This window comes from Ambystoma mexicanum, chromosome 2p (genome assembly GCF_040938575.1).
Source record: "Ambystoma mexicanum isolate Mex_15411 chromosome 2p, UKY_AmexF1_1, whole genome shotgun sequence".
Classification (NCBI taxonomy): domain Eukaryota; kingdom Metazoa; phylum Chordata; class Amphibia; order Caudata; family Ambystomatidae; genus Ambystoma; species Ambystoma mexicanum.
This window is the reverse complement of record NC_090923.1, coordinates 638,009,744-638,031,773: the sequence shown is the minus strand read 5'-3', so window position 1 is coordinate 638,031,773 and position 22,030 is coordinate 638,009,744. Positions and strand designations below refer to the sequence as shown.

Genomic DNA, 22,030 nt, shown 5'->3' with positions numbered 1-22,030 from the left:
TGCCAAACACCCACCCGAGTATTGCATCCACCCACTTAGAAATGGCAAAAACATGATCAAACCACAATTGCAAGCTTGCAAATGAACACATGTCCCCCACATACACCCAATGGGTGTCAGTGAATGTCAAAACCCATATCATGATATGCATGAAACCAATGAGATGATACTACACATTGAACTTTGAAGAAAAAATATGTATTAAAAGCAACATAAATTGAATCAAAAATAAACAAACAATAATAGAAATTTAAAAAAAAATAAAAACAGCAGGTACGCGAAAAAATGCTAAACCACAAATCATAATGCAAACGAAAGGTGTCCAAAGTCACAGTCCACACAAGTAAATCCAATGGAAAAATAAAATCGAAAACCATTGCTCCATGGGGAAATCATAATAAAAATTGAAAATCCAAAAATCAACCGAAGAAATGAAACCTATCTAATAACACTACCTAAAAAAAATAACTATATACAAAAATGGGGCCCATTGTCCAAAAGGTCCAAAAAAAATGCTAAACCAAAGGAAACCTAACACTAACTATATAACTATTTACAAGGGCAGCTCACTTTGGGATGTTCCGGGCCAGGGCATCATCGAACTCCTGCTCAATGTCCCAGAGGCGCTCCTCCTCCATGGCCCCGAGGGTCCGCAGGGCCGTCCACATGTTCCCCCCAAACTCCCTGCGGATTGCCTCGAGGCACTCGGCACGCCTCAGGGCCCTCCACATGGAGTTCTCCGCCCTGACCATTGTGAGCCGTGCCTCTTCCGCCCGCTGCCGCTCCGCAACTATGGTGTGGCCCAACCGCTGCCACATGGAAGACACTTCCCGTCCTGGGTCCTCCTGCCCTCCGGCCGATGCCTGCCCCTCCAATGTGGAAGGCCCAGAGCCATCATGGCTCCCACCACGTTGCTGCTGCTGCGGCTCTGCCCGTGCACTGCCTCCTGCTGCCTGCACATCCTCCGCTGGCTGGGGTGCAGTCGTTGATGTGGCCACCCCGGCTGGACGTCAGACTCCCGACTGTGGCAGGGATCCTCCTCCACCAGCCTGGCCGAACCATCAGAGGCAGCTCCACAGGGCACCCAGGTGACTGATGGGTGGGACGATGGCACGGAGGACGACTGGCGCATAGGGGGTTCAGTTGAGGAGGGGGTCGTAGTAAGCCCCATCAAACGGAGGAATCCGGCCTGGGTGACCTGTCCCAGTAGGCCGACGTGGTCAACGAGCCATTCGAGATGACGTGCCGTCTCCTCATGAAAAGACTGCAGGTCACCTCGCATGGCCCGTTGACGCAACGCCACACCAGTCAGGACAGGCTCAACCCGGACCCGGATAGCCACGTCCGCAGGCAGAGGAAGGCCAGTTGTCGTGAGCTCATCCCCTGCCTGAAAACGGGTCTGGACGTAGGCATCCCTGCTGGTGCAAGATGATGCAGTGACAGGATCAGAGACAGGATTGCACACAGGCACCTCCGCGGCGACCTGTGCTGCCTCCTGTCCCTGGTCCTGCACTGCACCACTAGCACCAGTGAAATCCTCACCTCCAGACCCCGTCTCTGTTGCTTGCACTGCCTCCTCCTCCACCAAACCCCCCACCAACCTGGATGACTCCGTGCCATCTTCCTCCGTTGGGCCCTGTGGGGTCCCAGCTGCCCCTTCTGCTGCCGAGGAGTCCAACTCTGACCTCCGCCTCTTGGACCTCCCCCCGGCAGCTGCGGCCTGGGACGCGGCACCGGACTCCTCACTCCCCGACGAGATCACAACTTGGGAGGAGAGCCGGGCCTTGCGTCTCCGGCTGGCGGTGCGATCCCCGCCACTGTGCTCCACAGCACCTTTTCCGCCCTCTTCATCAGTTGACGCTGCAGACAGGGAGAAATAAAACACAGGCATCAGGGCACTGTACAATGGACACATACACACATGACAGTTGTACATGAGTGGCATTGGCAAACCTCAGACATGGCATCACAATCGGCAACACACATGTCATTTCAACTTGCACACATGAGCCATACCACAGCCACATCGCAACTGCCAGCACCATCCATACACATACAACAGCATGAGCAGGCAAAGGTGAGCCAGACATCACATGCAACACAGGGAGTGCACTACACATGCACGCCACCACCACACTTGCATGCATGTGTACACCTCAGCCAACTGTCGCAGTGTTCCGATGGGCAACCATGTCACATCTGCCAATCAGGCTTCCACATCCCGCTGTCACATGCATCCATGTTGCCTCACTGTTGCACCCTTGTCAAATACACACACATGCACATGTACACAGTGCTGATACATGCAGCTGAAAACAACATACATGTGTGACATCACAAACATGCCCACTTACATACACATTCATCCAAACATGTGTGCCCACGCAGCTGCATTTGGCATGCAAGCCTACACATACAAGCACCATCCATGTCTCACACATGACAGCCCTCGCATGTGTTAGCCTCACGGTCCTGTACACCCCCACCCATACTCGGCCCCATACAAACAGATGTGCAACCGGCACACTACTGGCACATCACCACACGCACAGCTTACAATCATGATGCATGTACACTTACCGCTCGACTCCAGACGGGTCTGCCTCTCAAGGACCTGGACGTGGAGCGCTGGGGATATGCGTTCCAGGACCCTCATCTGATCTTCCGACAAGTGTCCCCGGCGCCCCTTAGCATCCGCTGCCTTCAAGAGGCGCCGGGCCTTGTTCAGGGTCCTGGACCTGAAGTCCTCCCAGCACTTCTTGACATGTTGGAAGTCGCAGACTGCCACCCCCTCCGCGTTGAAGGCAGTCACGATGTCGGTCCAGATCCGAGTCCGTCCTTCCTTGTCGGCGCGCACACTTCCGTAGAGGGCATCATACTGCCCCAGGACTTGCTCCACCAGGACACCAACTTCCCTGGCACTGAAGCTGGTGCCCCTCTGCCTCTCTGGCCGGGGGTTGTCAGTGGTGCCAGATGTTGCAGTGCCCGACATGACAACCCCAGAGGCAGGAGTGGGTGGGCAACTGGGTCCTGGGGCTGGGCTGTGGAGCGATGGAATCCCAGTCGGGAGTCTTCGGTTCCAGCAGGGGTGGTCACAGCAACAGCACCCCTGGCTGATGTGCAGGCAGCAAATGGCAGGGCACGTGGGCAGCAGGCAGTCAGGCAGCAGCAGATGGCAGGTGGGAGCGTGCTCAGGGCTCTGGGGGGCAGTAATTCGGCCTTGTGGGCAGGAGCGTGGTCTTCCGTGTGCTTACGCGTGGCCAGCTTGATACGGAGTGATTTGGCACGTGAAAATCCTGCACATCTTAGCGCGTATGCACGTCAGCACACATATGCGATTTCATTGGTCCAAAGGCCCTTAGCGCGTGAGCGCGTCTGTGACGTGAGGCGCGCGGGTGTTTTCCTCATTACACGTGATGACAGAGCACACGTGGATTTCCACCAATCGTGTGTGGAACTTCCTGCGCACCCCAGAAATACACGTACCCAGGCCAATCGCGTGTACGCTCACTTCCCTCTGATTACACGCGATGACACTTGGACGTGCAGTTTTACCACGTGTGCTCGCATATGCGATTTCATTGGTCCAAAGGCCACCATGCGCAGCTGTGACGTCACGCGCATGGCCGTAGAGAATGGCGCGTGTAAAAATGAAGAGATACACGTCCGAGTGTCAAAGTGCGTAATTAGTGGAAATGGCCTCATCGCGTATGTGCGTCTGTGACGTGTGTATAAAAGGTACGTGTAGAACGCCATTTCCTTGTACGTGCTTTTCGTGGAGAGCGAGTGGGTGAAATCTGTACTTCTTGTCGGTTCACACGCGATTTACTTCACAGCGTTTCCAGTTCGTACTCCCTGTTACCTCTGACAGCTTTTTCCCTTTTCCTCTTTTTCCTGGGCTTGTTTCCTCAAACAGCGTTCCCTTCTACTGTTGTCCTGTCTCCTCAGACAGCGTACAATTCTTCTTTTGGCGGGGGTGTTGCCAACGCGCACACGCGCATATTTTTCACGCTTTTGTTCCTGGCAGACGGTGAGTCGCACACGTATTTAACATCTGTGCTTGCCCCGTTTGTCGCGTACCCCTTCAGAGGTCATTCTAGGCTGCGTGTGACACGCATACGTTCATTCTTGTGTTCCTGGGTGCCACAGCGTAGTGCAGGTTTATTTTTCCACGCACGTGGTCTAGGAGGGGTTGCGTGCACCTTACTTCGCTTCTTTGGGGTGCCTGTGCGTTGCGTGACCCGTCATCTTTCCCCAGGGGTGACATACAGCCTTGCTAGAGCACTAGGGTACAATTACCATCTGGTACCCAACCCCTTGACCCCCAATTGCCCAGGACAATAGTTCACATCGACTCCCATACGCACAATAACATCAGTGCCATGGCTGGGAGGCGACCAAGCCGTAAGGGTGGCAAAGGTGGCCGAGCCCCAAGTGGTGGCCGTGGTGGATCCAGTAGGGGACGTGGCCGTGACTTGCAGGGTGCCCCTAGCCCCCCATGTGTGGAGGAGCAGTCAGGGACACCCATGCCCCCCCCCCCTGGTTGAGGTTACCGTGGCTGACACCATCCATTCTCAGCCCTTGTTGGACCAGCCCACTGTGGAACCAGACCTGGCACAGGGTGACTCCATGACTGACTTCCAGGTCAGTAGGTCTAGGCCACGTGCGCCAGTGAACGTTGGTGTCATCAGGCCACGTGGATCAGGGGCAGCTAGGTCATCTGCTGCCCTACGTAGGCAGGCTGGGGAGGCTGCAGGGGCAGCTGCGGCTCCATCCACCCCACCTCTCACACACCCATCCAGGACAGTGTCGGTCCAAGTCCATCATGCTGACATTCCCCCTCACACCATCACACTTGAGCTAATGCCTGCACCAACTCCCATGCTGAGTGTGCAATCCCACGCTCCTGCCCCTAGTGTCCAGAGCAGCGTAGGACACTCAGGATCCCCACCACCTTCCAAGCGGAAGAGGAAGAGTGCTCGTCCAGTAGAGGCTGATGCCCCAGACACGGCTACACAGTCCGGCCCGTCAAGGAAGCCCAGCTTCAATGAGGCCGAACTGAATGCACTTGTAGAGTATGTGTCCGCACATGACCGCGAAATGGTGATTGTTGCAGGATCCAAGACCACACATGCACAACGTCAGGCACACTGGCAGACCATTGCGGACATCATAAGTGCCCTTGGAATCGTGAGGCGCACAGCTAATGAATGCTATAAGCGCTGGAATGACCTGAAGCGCAGGGCAAAGAATAAGCTGGCCTCAAGTCATGCCGCAACTCTAGTGACTGGAGGTGGGTCTCCAGCAGATGACATAGAACTCACTCCACATGAGCAGGTTGCTGGGACCTACGTCACGGAGGAACAGATCCAAGGCGTGGGAGAACTGGCAGATTATGAGGCATTGTCCGGTGAGTGCACATGCATGTGTGTGTCATCCATGTGCATGGTGTGTGTGGGAGGGCTTCTGTTTGGGTGCCAGGGGAGGATGTGTGTGCCTGAGTGGTTTGGGTCACCCATGTGCCTCTTCCTATACATTCTTGGCACCAGCATTTGGGTATAGCAGCATCCCTTCGGCCAACATTAGACATCCAGCCCAACACCACGCCAGTTGCCCTTGGAGTGTCATCTTGCCACAACACTGTTGCTTATTTACCTCTGTCTATTCAGGCAGATTGTTTGCATACCACCACCTTTACTCGGGATTTCTCAGTCCTATTGTCACATGTCTGACATGGCTATGGTACAGTGGACTGGCTCAGTTTCCTGGACATGATTAGTTTAGACATGTCCCTGTGCTATAGGACCATTTTTGACTGGCAGCTGCAGGTTAAACATTTGAACCATTACAATGAAAATAATCAATTATATGAGCAAACTGGACTGAATGAACAATTAGTGACTACCTCTCCCTCTTCACTTTATTGCTATGGTACATGCCATCTGTGTGATGGCATGTGTATTTGACCTGCCAATCACTGGCCAATGTGTGATGCCACTGCTAGGCAGCATGCAGCAAATGTGTTAATCTTCCATCTTGGTGTCATCAATGTGTGCCATCTGCCTCCCCATCACACGCAGTGACGGTGCATGCATGGGGGTGTTTTAGTCATGTGGGACATGTGTCAATCAAGTACTGTTTCTGTAGCCGCTCAGCCCTAATTGTGTGCCATAGTGCTAATGCCTGTTTCCATTTGTTTTCTTTTATGTCTTTGCAGGGGAAGACGCACTTGATACTGCTGTGGTTGTGGAGATGGTGCAGACCCAGGAGGGGTCTGAGGGCCGACCGACCACCAGTGAGGGACGTGGTGTGGTGGTGGGTGAGAACCCACAACTGCTGCAGGTCGTGCTCTCAAGGGGTGTCTCTGGCTGCACCTCCCCCGAGCTGTATTCAGGTGTCGATTTGGATGATGAGACCTACGTGCCATCGCAGGTGAGTGTTCCTGGGAGGGATTCTGTTCTGTCCGACCCACCTGCACCAGGGTTAGAACCCTCAAAGGGGATGTCAGTGTTGGCAGGTACGCCTTTGGTGGTTACGGATGCAGGGTCACACTCCGCGACATCTGATCCTGTTCCTGGGCCAGCAGATCAGAGGGGGAATGCAGTCCTGCAGCCTCAGGCAGTGCCGGCACAGCAAGGCGCAGTTCGCCTTGGCCCAGACAGGTGTGGTGCCCGCCGACGTGGTGGCCGTACGCCACCTGGCAATACCGCATGGGAGCAATCCATTTACGGTATGGCAACCCAACAGGCAGCATCATCAGAGATGATGGCTCAGGCCATGGATAGGGTGGCCACTTCCATTGTCCCCCCCGAAAGGCTGATGGAGCGACTACAGCAGGCAACCCACTCCATCTGCCAGTCACACAGGGAGGACATGTTGGCGTCCGACAGGGACAGGCACTGGCGACTCTGCAGGAAGCATCTCCATAGAGTCCCAGGGCCACAGGGAAGCCCTGAGGCTGGAACCCCTTCACCTCAGGACGACTCTTGTTGAGCTTGAGGCTTCAACAAACCGAAGGACAGAACAGCAGCTGGAGCGTCTCACCCGTACGCTCTCAGCTGAGATGCAGGCAACTAGGGCGGAGGTCCGGGCATCCCGTGAGTTGTTGCATGGGGACCTCCGTACACTTATCCTCCAGAACAAGACCTACCACACCTGCATGCTTGCAGCCATGGAGGAACAGACTAGGGCTTTGCGTGGGCTGCCTCCCATAGTGCCACCACCTCCTGATGCAGCTGCAGAGGGTGAGGATAGTGACAGCAGTGATACTCCCACAATAGGGTAGCCGTGTAGGCCATGAGCCCATGGAGGTGTTTTTTTCCGCAAGATCCACACAGGTGGGTTTTGGTGTGCACCCTGTCCTCGGACCCAGATCCATCACATCCCCTCCACCCCCTCCCCCCCCGCCCCCCCTTGCCGCCGGCCATTTTTGATTTTTTTTTTTTTTTTTTGGGACAGTGTGTTGCCTTGTGTGACTCCCATGGGCATACGCTGCATTGTGGCTGGGCACATGCAGGCTTGTCATGGATTTGGTTCAGATGCTTGGGTTTTTGTCACACACACCCCTCCTGCTTCCCGTTTCCATGGGCTTGCAAAGGGTGTGCCCAACTGACATTGACGTTCATGGTGACATTGGACTCCCATGAGCTGTGTGGGCAGTCTGTAGTCAATACTGTGTATACATTCATAGTGCATATTGTTGTTGTATTGTACACTGCGTGGTGTATTGATATGTGCCTCTGCATCCATCTCATCCTCCATATTTGCAGGTCCATTCCTCATGTCTTCACAATGCGGTCCACCTTGGAACTGGAGTCCATGTTGTAAGCAGTGCACCTACACTCTTGCGTGGCGCTAACACTGTATACTTGCAAGTGTTCGGAGGGCTGTCATCATCAGGTGGTGAGGCTAGCTAATTTTTAAGTCTGTAATGTCATGTTTAAGGTAGGTTCGAGGTTGAGTAGGTGATTGGTATTCTTGGTAAGTATTTGGTAATGTGGGTTGTAGGTCCTCCATTACTGTGAGCATTTCATGTGTGGACATGTTTCCATTAGGGACACTGTAGCTGCAAGTTGTGGGGATTAATTTCTTTCCTCTCACATTGCATGACATGCCATGGTGTGTTGTGTGGCCGTGCCGGGGAGGGGTTTGGTGACATGGTACTGTTTTCATGTAGTATTTTGCAAGTGGGTATTCATTTCTGCAGCATGGAAGTGTCTTTTCATGACACTGCATTGGTGGTGTTTGTGTAGGTAGGGATGAACACATTGTGACATTTCCACATGAACAATCTCAGGCTGCTATGGTTCTGACAGTTGACAGTCCCTTTGTTCGTCTTAATTGTCAGGTCGAGTCATCATTGCTTATCAGATGGTATGTGCCAGGCCTGTGTGCACTCCACTGGGGTGTGATTTCTATGTGAAGTAATTAGCCACCAGCTGCGTACAGGCTGCCTCACCCCGTGCCCTCTCCCCTCCCATGCGCAGCGGCCGTGCATGTGGTTGGGGATGTGGGGGCACCACCATGTCCACAGCCAGGCCCCGGGGTGTTGCAACATTGTGCAGGACACATGCTGCCACTATGATCCTGCATACTACTGGGGGCGCATATAACAGCTGCCCGCCAGAACGGTCAAGGGAACGAAAGCGTGACTTGAGCACTCCGAATGTGCGCTCCACTATGCCCCGGGTTGCAATATGGGCTGTGTTGTATCTTACCTCTGGAGGCGTGATGGGGTTCCGAATTGGCGTCATCATGTGGGTGCTCAGAGGGTAGGCACTGTCCCCTGGTGAGGAGGTGATGGGTATCATTAGTGGGGTAGTGACATATCTCTGCATCTGACATGCATGCATGTGCAGTGGCATTCATACTAACCAAGCAGCCATGTATCGCCATGCCGCCCAGCTTCTAGGTCCCGGCTTAGGGTAGACATTCGGTAAATGAAGCTGTCGTGGGTGGACCCTGGATAGTTGGCATATACTGGGCTGATGATTCCCTTAGCATTACATACTACCTGCACGTTGATGGAATGCCAGTGCTTGCGGTTCCTATAGATGTGCTCAGATGCCCTGGGGGGACGTAGTGACACATGGGTGCAGTCAATGGCACCTAGCACTTTTGGGGATTGTGCCACACTGTAGAAATCGAGGGTGGCAGCCTGCCTTTCTGCAGGTGTCCTGGGCAGGTATATTTGCCTACGGACTGATGGGCGTGCAGTGATGATGTTCAAGACCTGGTGTAGGCAGCGTGACTGCGTGGCCTGTGACACCCCACCCACTATGGCACTTGTCCGCTGAAATGATCCTGTGGCCAAGAAGTGCAGTACATTGAGGACCTTCTCCAGGGGGCTGAGTGCTTGAGAGCACAGGGTGGGTGATGTGAGGTCATCCTCCCACTCACTGACCAGGTCCAGTATTATGTGTGGGGGAAACCTGTACCTCCCATACACCTGGTCATCATGCATCCCAAAAAGGCTGGTTCTGGGAGTGAAAATTCGGGCCCTCACTATCCTCCTCCTCCTCCTCCTTTGGTAACCCACGGTCACTGCTGCTAGGAATGGTATATTCATCCTGGCTATGAGCTTGTTTGTCGTTTGCGCGCACTTTTATGCTGCGCGGGTCGACGTACGCCTGCTTCATGCTGGCATACGTGTCTCAGGATTGGACCATTTATTTTTCGGCACGTCGTAGGCGAACGTGTGAATCTTCCCGCCCACCCCAAGAATACACGTAGCACGCTCTCCCAGGCCCAGTCGCGGGTAAATATTCCCGCCCACCCCTGGAATACATGTACCCCACTCTCACAGGCCCAGCCGCGCACCCCGTAGTACACGTACCCAGGCCAATCGCGTGTGGGACTTCCCGCGCACCCCGAAGTACACGTACCCAGGCTAATCGCGTGTGGAACTTCCCGCGCACCCCGTAGTACACGTACCCAGGCCAATCGCGTGTGGAACTTCCCGCGCACCCCGAAGTACACGTACCCAGGCCAATCGCGTGTGGAACTTCCCGCGCACCCCGAAGTACACGTACCCAGGCAAATCGCACGGCTGGGGGGTGGGGTTACAGGGGGACATGAGTGGGGGCCTGGTGGAGGCTGCCCCTGCACTGCTGGGGGGTGGGGGTAATAGGGGACATGAGTGGGGGCCTGGTGGAGGCTGCCCCTGCACTGCTGGGCGGTGGGGGTAATAGGGGACATGAGTGGGGGCCTGGTGGAGGCTGCCTCTGGTGGTTGGGGGGTGGGGGTGATGGGAGACATGAGTGGGGGCCTGGTGGAGGCTGCCCCTGGTGGCTGGGGGGTGGGGGTGGTGATAGACATGAGTGGGGGCCTGGTGGAGGCTACCCCTGCACTGCTGGGGGGTGGGGGTAATAGGGGACATTAGTGGGGGCCTGGTGGAGGCTGCCCCTGCACTGCTGGGGGGTGGGGGTGCATGGGGACATGAGTGGGGGCCTGGTGGAGGCTGCCCCTGGTGGATGGGGGGTGGGGGTGGTGGTAGACATGAGTGGGGGCCTGGTGGAGGCTGCCCCTGCACTGCTGGGGGTTGGGGGTGGTGGTAGACATGGGTGGGGGCCTGGTGGAGGCTGCCCCTGCACTGCTGGGGGGTGGGGGTGCAGGGAGACATGAGTGGGGGCCTGGTGGAGGCTGCCCCTGCACTGCTGGGGGGTGGGGTAATAGGGGACATGAGTGGGGGCCTGGTGGAGGCTGCCTCTGCACTGCTGGGGGGTGGGGGTAATAGGGGACATGAGTGGGGGCCTGGTGGAGGCTGCCCCTGGTGGCTGGGGGGTGGGGGTGATGGGAGACATGAGTGGGGGCCTGGTGGAGGCTGCCCCTGGTGGCTGGGGGGTGGTGGTAGACATGAGTGGGGGCTTGGTGGAGGCTGCCCCTGCACTGCTGGGGGTGGGGGTAATAGGGGTCATGAGTGGGGGCCTGGTGGAGGCTGCCCCTGCACTGCTGGGGGGTGGGGGTGGTGGGAGACATGAGTGGGGGCCTGGTGGAGGCTGCCCCTGCACTGCTGGGGGGTGGGGTGGTGGTAGACATGGGTGGGGGCCTGGTGGAGGCTGCCCCTGCACTGCTGGGGGTGGGGGTGCAGGGAGACATGAGTGGGGGCCTGGTGGAGGCTGCCCCTGGAGGCTGGGTGGTGGGGGTGGTGGGAGACATGAGTGGGGGCCTGGTGGAGGCTGCCCCTGGTGGTTGGGGGGTGGGGGTGGTGGGAGACATGAGTGGGGGCCTGGTGGAGGCTGCCCCTACACTGCTGGGGGGTGGGGGTGGTGGTAGACATGGGTGGGGGCCTGGTGGAGGCTGCCCTGCACTGCTGGGGGGTGGGGGTGCAGGGAGACATGAGTGGGGGCCTGGTGGAGGCTGCCCCTGGTGGCTGGGGGGTGGGGGTAGTGGGAGACATGTGTTGGTGATCAGTAGTGCAAGGTGACATGTGGGTTGGCTGGTGGGCATGGCCATGGTGGATGGGTTGCCTGTGGGACATGAGCAGGGGTGCAGGGTAGTACCCTGTGGTGTGGGCTGCCTGCAGGGGCTGTGGAGGGTGTAGAGGGAACACCTGGGAGGACCCACATGGCCAAATCATGTGTAGCATTCCCCGGCACCACCGAAATACACGTACCCTGCAGAAATCAAGTGTGAATCTTCCGCGCACCTCGGAATACACGTACCCAGGCCAATCGCGTGTGGAACTTCCCGCGCACCCCCACCTACCCAGGCCAATCGCGTGTGGAACTTCCCGCGCACCCCGTAGTACACGTACCCAGGCCAATCACATGTGGAACTTCCCGCGCACCCCCACCTACCCAGGCCAATCGTGTGTGGAACTTCCTGCGCACCCCGTAGTACACGTACCCAGGCTAATCGCGTGTGGAACTTCCCGCACACCCCGAAGTACACGTACCCAGGCTAATCGCGTGTGGAACTTCCTGCGCACCCAGGAACACGCGCACGCTATTTTTCACACAGCTGGTGTCTGTGTTTGTCGGTGCCCCTTTGCACCTCATTTGTCCTAGAGGGCCACTGTATGGCCCATTCATCATGGCTGTATATGTGTGCTTTTTGTTAGCGCACATTTTGGCGCACATTTTTTTCAGTCGCAGGCGCGCTACCGCCTGCTTTCTTGTGGCGTACTTGTTTGGCCCTGTGCGCGTCTTTGACCGTGCGCTGGTTTGCCCTATTCGATTCCATGAATACGGGTTGTAGGCGAGCGTGTGGGCGTTCCGCGCACTTGCCTCCTGTACTTCCCCCGTGACGCCCATATTTTCACGCGTTGTTCCCCATTCCGAGTGTTACGCCCCGTGTTCCGCCTACTTTTGTGATGTGCGCCGCGCTATGTGCGATTTTGCAGTGGCCGTGGTGCACACTGTTGGATGACCTGTGCGCCGGCGTGCGCGGCGCACATTTTTAGCGCACATCCAATGTTTTTCTCGCGCACGGACTTCCATGAATTGCTGTGCGCTGGTTTTCCTGCGATTTTCGCACTTGCATTGCGATTTTCGCACTTGCACTGCGATTCGCACGTTTTGGCACCTCTGCGCGGGAATTTTCGGCGCACATTAATTCCATAAATCGACCCCTTAATGTTCTGAGGGCAAGGTCCTTCCTTTCATTTAATGTCACAAATTGTCTCCCCTCTTGTTCATTTTACTGTTCCTCCCTTCTTCTTGACCATCCTACTACTCATCTTGCTGCTCTCTGTTCTATAATTCCTCTGTTCGTGTTCTCGTTTCTTTATCTTCTCGCAAATCTATTTCCTCTGCTCTTTCCTCCCTTCAGTGGCTCTCCTTTGATTCACGCCTCCTCTTTAACTTTCTCTGCCTCATCTGTAAGTGCCTCCACGGTCTGGCTACTACTTATCTTTCCTCTGTCATTTCTTTTTACTTACCTTCTCGCTCTCTTCGAACCCAATCTCGTTTTCTTCTTGCTGTCCCTCATCTTCCATGTGCTAACTCGCGCTTCGCTCCTTTTCTCTGCTGCCTCCAAAACATTGGAACGTCCTGCCCCTCCCCCTTCACTCACTTTCCTCCTTTTCGCTTTTCCACTCCTGTCTCAAATCTCATCTGCTCACCTAATGTTTTGGTTGTTTCATTTATGTTTGCATGAGCTTTGCATATAATTATTTTTGTTAAAGCGATTTAGCATAAAGCGCTATACACATCAAATCAAGACAAGGAAGCATTAATTAAAGATCTGAAAAATTATTTAAATGGATAACTACTTTTTCAAGACATATAATGATCTTCAGAGAAGTTTAAAGATTCTCTCCTGCTTCTAACAGAAAGTTATCAAAGCCCGGAGCCCCTCCCGCCCCCCACTCCTTGAGCTCACTTGAAACTGGAAAATGAAACCCAATATAAGAGGGAAAAGCTTTGCTTTATCCAAGTTTTCACTTCATATATTTCAGCCAGAGGCATGGACCTGTGGTCAAATTTTCTGAATGCTGTAAACTAAAATGTAGTTGTTTTGTAGCCAAATAGAACAAAAACTGGCAACATTGAATACTGTGGGTTTAGTGTATTCAGTCAATATTGGATGTGGCGACCACACAAAACACAGCACTTTCACTTCTGAGATGTCAATGCTACAACCCATGTTTTCTCCCACTCAGAAATGATATGTTACAAGACGTGCAATTAGAATGGTCTATTAATCTGAAGAGAAGACCACATAGTGCTTTACCTCTAGAAACTCCTTCTGGTCTTCCTTGCAACCAGCACCTCTCACAATAGCCTTCATTCCACCAGTGCGCCAATTCTTACTGAGCAGCCTGCAGGACAAAATGAACAGAGTGTCTGGCTCTGGAAACCCCTGGCTGTGCCGTTTCTACGTCATAGGTCAACTTATCTTAATCATACATTTTGCAGTAATTACATCATGCACCACATCCGTTCATATGACCGACGGAGAACTCAAGGGCTTCTCCTTAACCCTAACACAAAGTCTATCAATTTCACCATCGATTGTACTCTGCTTTAAACGCACGCACAATGCTACATAGACACAAACACAGCCTTCTGCCACCTCTCACTTAGCAGCAGAAGCAACCCATTCCAGACCTCCCTCAGACTTCATAACTGGCGCACAAGCTTTGGAGCTTCTCCACCTGGATAACGCAGCACCCTTCTTGTAGGTGTTCCAGCCACAACACTGACTCAGTTGAAAGCTGTCTGGCATTATGTAGCCACTCTCATTGCCGGACTCAAGAAAATCAAGCACATCACACCCCCACAGCATACGGACATACATCAGTAAATCCTTCAAGCCTGAATCACCTAAAGTGTGGCTTGATCTTCTGCCACGCCCCGGGCACTGTGCCAATATAAAAAAGTGCTCCTGGAGCCTGGTCTGGAAATTCCAAGAGCACAGTGTCCATGCCAACAATGCCCACAGGACTTTGTGTCTGTGATATGGTCACTAACAATTGCTCAAACTCAGAGCACATACCCACAACAACTAGGCATCTCACGGCAAATCATCAGAAACAGTTAACATTTCAACAGTGCCCTCTTTTCAAGCTATGTCTATATGCACTGAGTGGAGTACAAATAGAAGCAGTGCCCAAGGACATGGCAATTGGCCTTCAGTCATTCCCCGGGTAATATGAGTCACTTGCAGTGCCTGCTGGACATGGCCTGAGGAGATGCCCAGAACTCACTGTGCATGGAACATAGCCTTTCAGCCAGCCATGTTCTGGGCACAGAAAACTGGGCACAGAAAACTGACAAGTATATGATCAGTTAATTCTGTGTTTTTTTGGACTATACTTTCATTGTTTCATGCAATTTGGTCTATGGGGGCCAACGCTATAACCCTCTCAAAATGTCCTTTTTGTCTGGCTAAATGTCACTAAGTTTGCCAAGGGCAGTAAATATTGATATAGCACCACTTCCATGCATCTGTGGGCCTGTCTCCAGGTTTGCAAGGCACAGAGCCAAATGGTGCTGTTCATCTTGAAAATGTAAAATGTCACCCCTTTGGGGGATGTCTTTAACCTTCCCAGGGTCAGACTTGATCCAGGGGGCTGCTATATACTATTTCAAACAAACAGCCCAAGCTCTGAATCCAAAATGACAGGCAAGTAAATATTTTAGGCCTGGATTCATCTAATTTCTAGACTTCCCTGTGGACCAAAACTTCCTCACAATCCTTTGAACCTTTTAACACAACACACTCTTTGGGAGTTTATAAAAATCATTAGGTTAAGTTTCACCAAACCAAACGAAGATTGTGAGTTGGCCAGATGCCAGCTTCTCACGCAGGTTTGGCACAAATCTGTTACACATTTTTTGGTGTTATGGCAAACGTCCCCTATAGGAGTTTGAATGCTAAAAGCAACTTTTGGGACCCTTCCTGTAACTTTCCACACTGCCCCTCCCCCTTCCAGACTAGACTTCCTACCCTATGAAGAGTACTACTTACCCATAACTAGAGTCTCTATAGCGTGTGTGTGTGTATATTTAGTGAAAAACAGTTCAAGGCAACAAAACCAAAAACAAATTCCGTGAAACAAAATGAGCTAAAGTGCCGTTAAGGTGATATTTTAATGTGCCAAAATGCTTGAAATTCGACAAGTGCTTGATGCTCTGCCGCCTTAAAGGGGGCATGTATTTTTGGGCATACATGGATCCATCTTAAAAAAATGTCCAATCCATCTCACCTTTGTTTTTGTCACATTTACACATGCGAAAAATCAACAGGTCAGGTACGTCCATCTTGTGCTAATCTAATCCCTTAATCCTTCGCCCTAAATTCAAGTTCCCTGGCAGGAGTAATTCAGATCACCAGCCCCTAAAGCTGACACAACTAGATGCTTACGCCCTTTTTCACAACGCCAATGCACGTCTCATGACAAAGTCCTCTGTACGCAATCTAGCAATCTATTGACGTGACTCTGTGGAAATGCCAAGACACCTCTTTCCTCAACAAGTATAAACAAATCCGTTTTGATCACACAACATTGGAGTTTCTTTTTCCTTCGTGACATTGCATTTCATTTCGAGCCTCCCTGACAGTTCCTGGCCTAAAATTTACTAACTCAGTAGTCGCTTTTTATTTAAACATTTCTTATATTATGTTCAAATGTTTTTACCAAACCATATTTAAATTCTTCTTGGGCTTTTGTAACATGGCTGTTTCTTCTCTTGTCTTTCTTTAACACTGAAGTTTGATGAAAAACCTAATTTCGTTACTGTATAAAAACAAAAACATTTTTATTTTTCTAACTGTTGGTTTTGTACTTCTTCAATATTCTTCAATATTCAGGAACTATGACAACAATTCAGCCCTACCAGTACGAGCCCGAATATTCAGAACATGAAATGCTTGAAAGAGGAAGAAGCCAAAACGATGGGGAAAGTCGTGATGATCAATCACTGGATTCTGAACTCAGTCGCATTGAAGACGTTTCCACCTGGTGTACCTTCCATCGTTGTGAGTTTATGCCAAGTGTGGTGGAGAACTGCTGTTGCGAGAAAGCTCTGGCAGCTTGGCCTACATTGCCAAAGAAGAAACCATTGCTATGCGTTACAAAGCTGTATGACTTCAGGGCAGCCTGTTTTACAAGATCTGTGTTGCGTATGATGATGGTCCTTATACACGCACTTTGAGCTACAGTTCGCCCTCATAATCCAAGTAACGAGTACGTTTACTCTATATATATTGTATGTTTGACGACCGAGACAACTAACATTTTGTTGTTTTTCTACATCATTTTCACTTCGATGGATCACTGACAAAAGATATTTTTCTGTAAATCCAATACATTTCTCATACTAATCTCAAACCAAAGTATTAATCACTAGATTTAAAGTCCGAACAATTACATTTCTTTCACTTTGAAGTTAAAAACAATATTTCCCTATGTGCAAAACAATTATTGCTGGAATGGGCATTCACATTTCTAATTGAACCCTACTCGAAATCACAAGTACTTTGCTCGGAAAGGGTACTTTTTTAAGCATAACAATCCCTTACATTTTAGAAGGTAGTGCAAACAAAATAAATGTAATTATTGGGTCCATTCAAGTCAACTATTTCTGTATCTCTTACACAGGTGGTACAGGCTGTGTTCTATCGTGCATTTACATGGTGGATTCATGGAAAACTGGGATTCTGCGTCCAACGAGCAATACCTGCCTGTGTGGTTCGAGCCATTTGTGAGAAATTCCCTAGTGACTATAGACAATAGACTGGATTTATACAGACAGTACCTCACCTGCAGCAGTACAATTTGTAGTTTGTCATTGCCATCCACCTTACCATACTAAATAAACAAAATAAGTGAATATGAAAAGCTGTTAGAAATGTTTTTTAAGTCAACAAACTGTCCAAACATCTACGAGGATCATGAAAGATCTGTGTGCTTTAACAAGTTTACTGGCATATTGCACTTGCCTCATCCACATCCATGCCCCTCCGGTCACTTCCCACATGTGGCTGTGTGCTTGCAAAGAGGTGGGAGGGGGGGCGGATGGGAACACTCAAGGTGCTGAATACCATGTACACCTGAAACGGTTCGTTCGCACGGATGTCAGTCTGGCTGGCAGCCCAGCAGCATCACGCCACTGCAAATAAGGAGGCCCACATGGACGGTGCTTCGACTCCAGTCCCTTTATTAAACTAACTGCCCCTGATGCCTTGGGGGAGGGAGGGGGAGGGTTTGTTGGGGGGAATGTTTTCACAATGTTCTAAAATTCAATAAAGAGAGTTTTCAACAAAAAAAACTAACTGCTCCCGGCATGTCACTTCCTCCATAACGCTCCCCACCCTAGCCTCGCCTCTACAGGACGAGGCTAACCCCTTGTGTGCCAACATGTCTGTAGTGATAAACAGTACCCGCACCTCCCTGGGATCCAGCCCTTTGTGCAAAGTAAATCACTCCTAATTACCTTCCCACACAAATAAGGTTTAAGAAGCACGATGAACTCAGTCTGGAAAAAAGCCAATCACACAGAATATGATGCTTGCATTTATTATCTACAATGACTAATGAAAACTAAGCAGCAATTTATAATAATGTGGAAATAGAGAGTGCAAGCTATATAATGCCAATTATCAATCACAGATGAATATGCAATTATTTGGTCTTACGCTCCTAATGAAATGTAGATGAAGATACGATCTGATCACATCCAGGACCCTCGCCGCTATCTGGTGCCCGGCACTCCTCAGCAGAGGAGGGGAGGACTGGCCAAGCCCCCACAGTCCTACACCAGAGCAGGGATGTGATGTTAGGAGCCTCGGCCCTGATAGCGCACAGCTGGTCGTCCAGGCACTGTCCTTGATACGCACGTCTTTCCAACAGTCCAGGATGAGTCCCCCCTCCCTGGTCCAAGTATAGTTCTCTTATTAGGAGCTGCACGTCAATCATCATGACGTGTCAGCTCTTCGAGAAGCTTCTAGGCTCTTCCCTCCTGGCAGTAAACATGTTTTTTGCTTGGAAAGTTACAAGACTGGAAACAGCCAGTCTTGGCTCCCAGGCTTCGGGCACTGTTTCTTTGCATTCTTGTCTTATCAGTGCACCTGACTTGCAGAGCGAAGACGGGCAAAGCAATGCCTGGCTCCCACGAACTGCATGGAGCCTCTTGCTAAAGCACGATGTTTTATGTCTTCAAAAAAGGCCTTTGCAATTAACCCCTTGCAAGCATGCAGGCTCACCCAGTTTGAGAGTCCTGGTTGATGTCAGCATTTTCCTCCACGCTTCGAATAGGCTCTAATACACACAAGATAGCTCAGTGGGTTAGTGCAAATGCAGGTTACTGCAAGCGCCTAGCAGCTTATCACTACATTCCACCCCTTTCGAAGTGAGGCCTGAAAATGCTGACTCAGTTCCATGATCTGGAAGCATGCACAGTGTGCTGTAGGCCAATTAAGCGTTTCTCTAGCGCAGACATTCTAGTATAAAGGAAAGACATTCTGCGCAAGAGTCCAATGAAGACGATAAGTATGAATATTAGGGAAATCAGCAACCACAGCAATGGGTGCAGTATTATATTAAGCAGTTTAGTGGAGGAGGGAGACCATCCAGTGAATATATCCCACCAGTGGTGAGTAGTAACAGATTGCAGATGGTCAGCAGTTTTGATTAATTGGTTTCTGTCTATTATTAGCTTGTACTCTGCAGAAATAACTGAGGTAGCTAGCGTCTGGAAATCTTTCCAAGCAGTTTGAGCAAATTGTCTAATAGCTTGAAGCCGGGCAGTAATCACTCCATAGGATAGAGTCCAGTTAAGCAAATGCGTGAGCTCAGCATGCAGAGTAGTGTGAGACCACTGGGTTAGAGAATATAGGGTATGAGTAACAATGTCTAGGATAGTCACAACTTGATCTACACAAAATACTTGAGGATTCCCTAATAACCTATAATTGTTAATAAGCAAGGAATGATTAGTAACTACGCAAGCTGTATGCTGATCTATCTGAAAGATGTCAGTCCCATTTATGTGGTATTGCATCCAGGTGCACTCCCCTGCTACGGGATGTATACATGGGTCCGGAACCCTCCCAGTTAGGGGACACACCCACCCCTGATCCCAGGGCATGCAGGTGTGACTGTGGATGGTGTAGTTTTGGCTGTCTAACCATTCCCCTCGTATTTGCGGAACCCACCAGGAACCATTGATTTTCATAGGCAGTACTATAAAAGGGCACCATATTTCTAGAGCATAAGCGGTCCTACTCACTTGCATTAACGCATGGCAGGTGTTATTCATGCAATCAAAAGCAAGCGGCTTAATCCATATGTCTGCTGGTAACTGTAGCTCTGTGTGCCAGTGGGTTGAAGATAGTCGCCCCCATTCGGAGCGGAAAGCTAACACCTGCTGATTTAGCAAAGTTTGCCATAAAATACACCGTGTGTCTTTAGCAGTTTTGTTGACCTGTCCTATGGCAGAGAAAATGTCTTCATAGCTGAAATTCTGCCACTTCCAATGGTTGCCAATACTTGTAGCAGTGTTGCGCAGGGTAGGACTTATCAATGGGCCCCACTGAGCCAGAAGTTTTATAGCGCCGCTGGCATCAGAACCCATAGTGGCTAACTTGTTGCGCACAGTTTCTATGTCAAAAGCATTTAAAGCCCCCGTTCCCACTCCCGCTGCACCCGCAATCAAGGAATCTAAACCCCTAGCTACGCGCAATTTGGTGATGGGCCATAGAAATTGACTCCATTTATAGCAGCTTGGTAGTACTAAGGAGACATTGCCCCGTGACAAGTCTATGTCTAAGTGTACCTCTGAAATAATGGAAGCGTGCATCACATGTCTGCAATTTAAATGTTGTCTTACTATTGGAAAATCTAGCAGTTTTACCAACTCCTCTTTGTGAGATTTGAAAAACACCATCCTCCAAGTGGGATGCCTACCAAGTACAATATTGGTTTTTGATACAAACACCATACTACCATCTGGTATAGGCTGTTTCAACGTACAATTATATGAAGAACATGTGGCTAAGTTATAGTCCAGAAAATCTTGGCGAGTACACTCGTTGCAGTTCTTGGGACAAAAGAAACATGAAACATCAAACAAATTATTTGATCCATTCACTGAAACTTCTGGACCTAAAATCTCGTAGGCGCCAGTCATATGAGTTAGTGATAAAAGGTGTCCAACAATGTGCCAATCTAGAACTCTTGCAGTTCCATGTGGATACTCATTTGTAACACTTTTCTCACAGGTTACGGTGCGGTTGTAGTTATCACGCAGGACTGGAGCATCAGGTGTAGTGCATGCGATTCTCAGAGTCCATGTAGTGTCTTGCAATAACCCACTCTTTACAGAGAAAGCGTTGGTTTGGCAGGCCAGGAGCACCCACAGCAAGGCAAGTCCCATCCCCTTCATACTGCTCTACGTTCGTGGTGTGAGCCTAGTAGCGGGAATATAAACAGGCACATCAGAATTATGCAAAAGTACAACATAAGTACTTCCAACACCTTGACTTAACACTTCCCCAGCCTCAGGCTTTTTGTTAGGATGGTGCACCCACACCTTTTTTCCTGTGCTACCGAAGCCTCCTTCCCCCCTCAATGTAGTGTCTGGAGATTGCTTGCTTTCTACTACTAGGGGGACAACTGCTTGTTCACAAATCAATTGTGCAATTCGGTCATATTTGGTTAATGGTACTGCAGATGCACCAGCATTATGTAAAAGTACCGAAACAGTCCCTCTATAATCAGGATCAATCACACCTCCTAATATGTCAATGCCTTGTTTTGCCAGGCTGGATCGTGCAGCAATGCGTCCATAAGTGCCAGCCGGCAATTTGATGCCAATACCCAGCGAGATGGATTTGGTTTGCCCCGCCGGTATAACACCATCTTCACAGGTAGATAGATCAAGTCCAATGCTGCCTGCAGTGGCTTGTACAGGCAGCTTAGCTTCTTTGTCAGTTTTCCACACAACAAGAGTCTTTGTAGATTCCACTTTCTCACTTGTCAGTCTCACAAAGGGTGTCTGGCGATTTCCCAGTGGACGATTGTTCAGTTCAAACAGTGCATGTGCCAGATGTTTGGACCACCCCTTGAGAGTGTGAGTCTTAGTCAGCTTCTTTATTTGTTGCTTGAGCAGCCCATTGCTACGTTCCACCAGAGCAGAGGATTCTGGGTATCGGCTGATGTGCAGTGTCCACTTTATGCCTTGCTCTAGTGCCCAGTCTTGCACATTGTGTCCAGCAAAATGGCTGCCTTGGTCTGATTGGATTTCATCCGGGATGCCATAGTGTCTGATGAGGTATTCCATGCCTTGCAAGGTAGCCCTTTGATCTGCATGGGCGGCTGGATAAGCTAATAACAGTCCAGAGTATGTGTCTACCATGGTCAACACATAATGCTTTCCATTCTCGGGCGGTAAAGGGCCAATGTAGTCAACTTGCCATACGCTAGCAGCTCTTTCACCTCTTCTCAAAGGGCCTTGTGGCTTCCTCTCCAGAGGGTAGTGCTTCACTTCACTGCACACGGAACATTGGGAGGCAGCTTGTCTGGCTTGATCCATGGTAATGGGCAATTGTCTCTTTTTTGCCCATTGATAAGTTCCTGTTTGCC

At 50.9% G+C, this 22,030-nt stretch overlaps 1 protein-coding gene across 3 annotated transcripts in view; it reads right to left on the bottom strand.

Moving 5' to 3' along the window:
• The window catches only part of LOC138566633 (acylamino-acid-releasing enzyme-like), a 1,029,593-nt gene that overhangs the window by 854,335 nt on the left and 153,228 nt on the right, over window positions 1-22,030 (bottom strand). For all 3 annotated transcript variants that reach the window (XM_069644173.1, XM_069644175.1, XM_069644174.1), the window contains one exon: window positions 13,675-13,762. In XM_069644173.1, coding sequence (XP_069500274.1) covers window positions 13,675-13,762 — 88 coding nt within the window. The remainder of the gene's footprint in view (window positions 1-13,674; window positions 13,763-22,030) is intronic.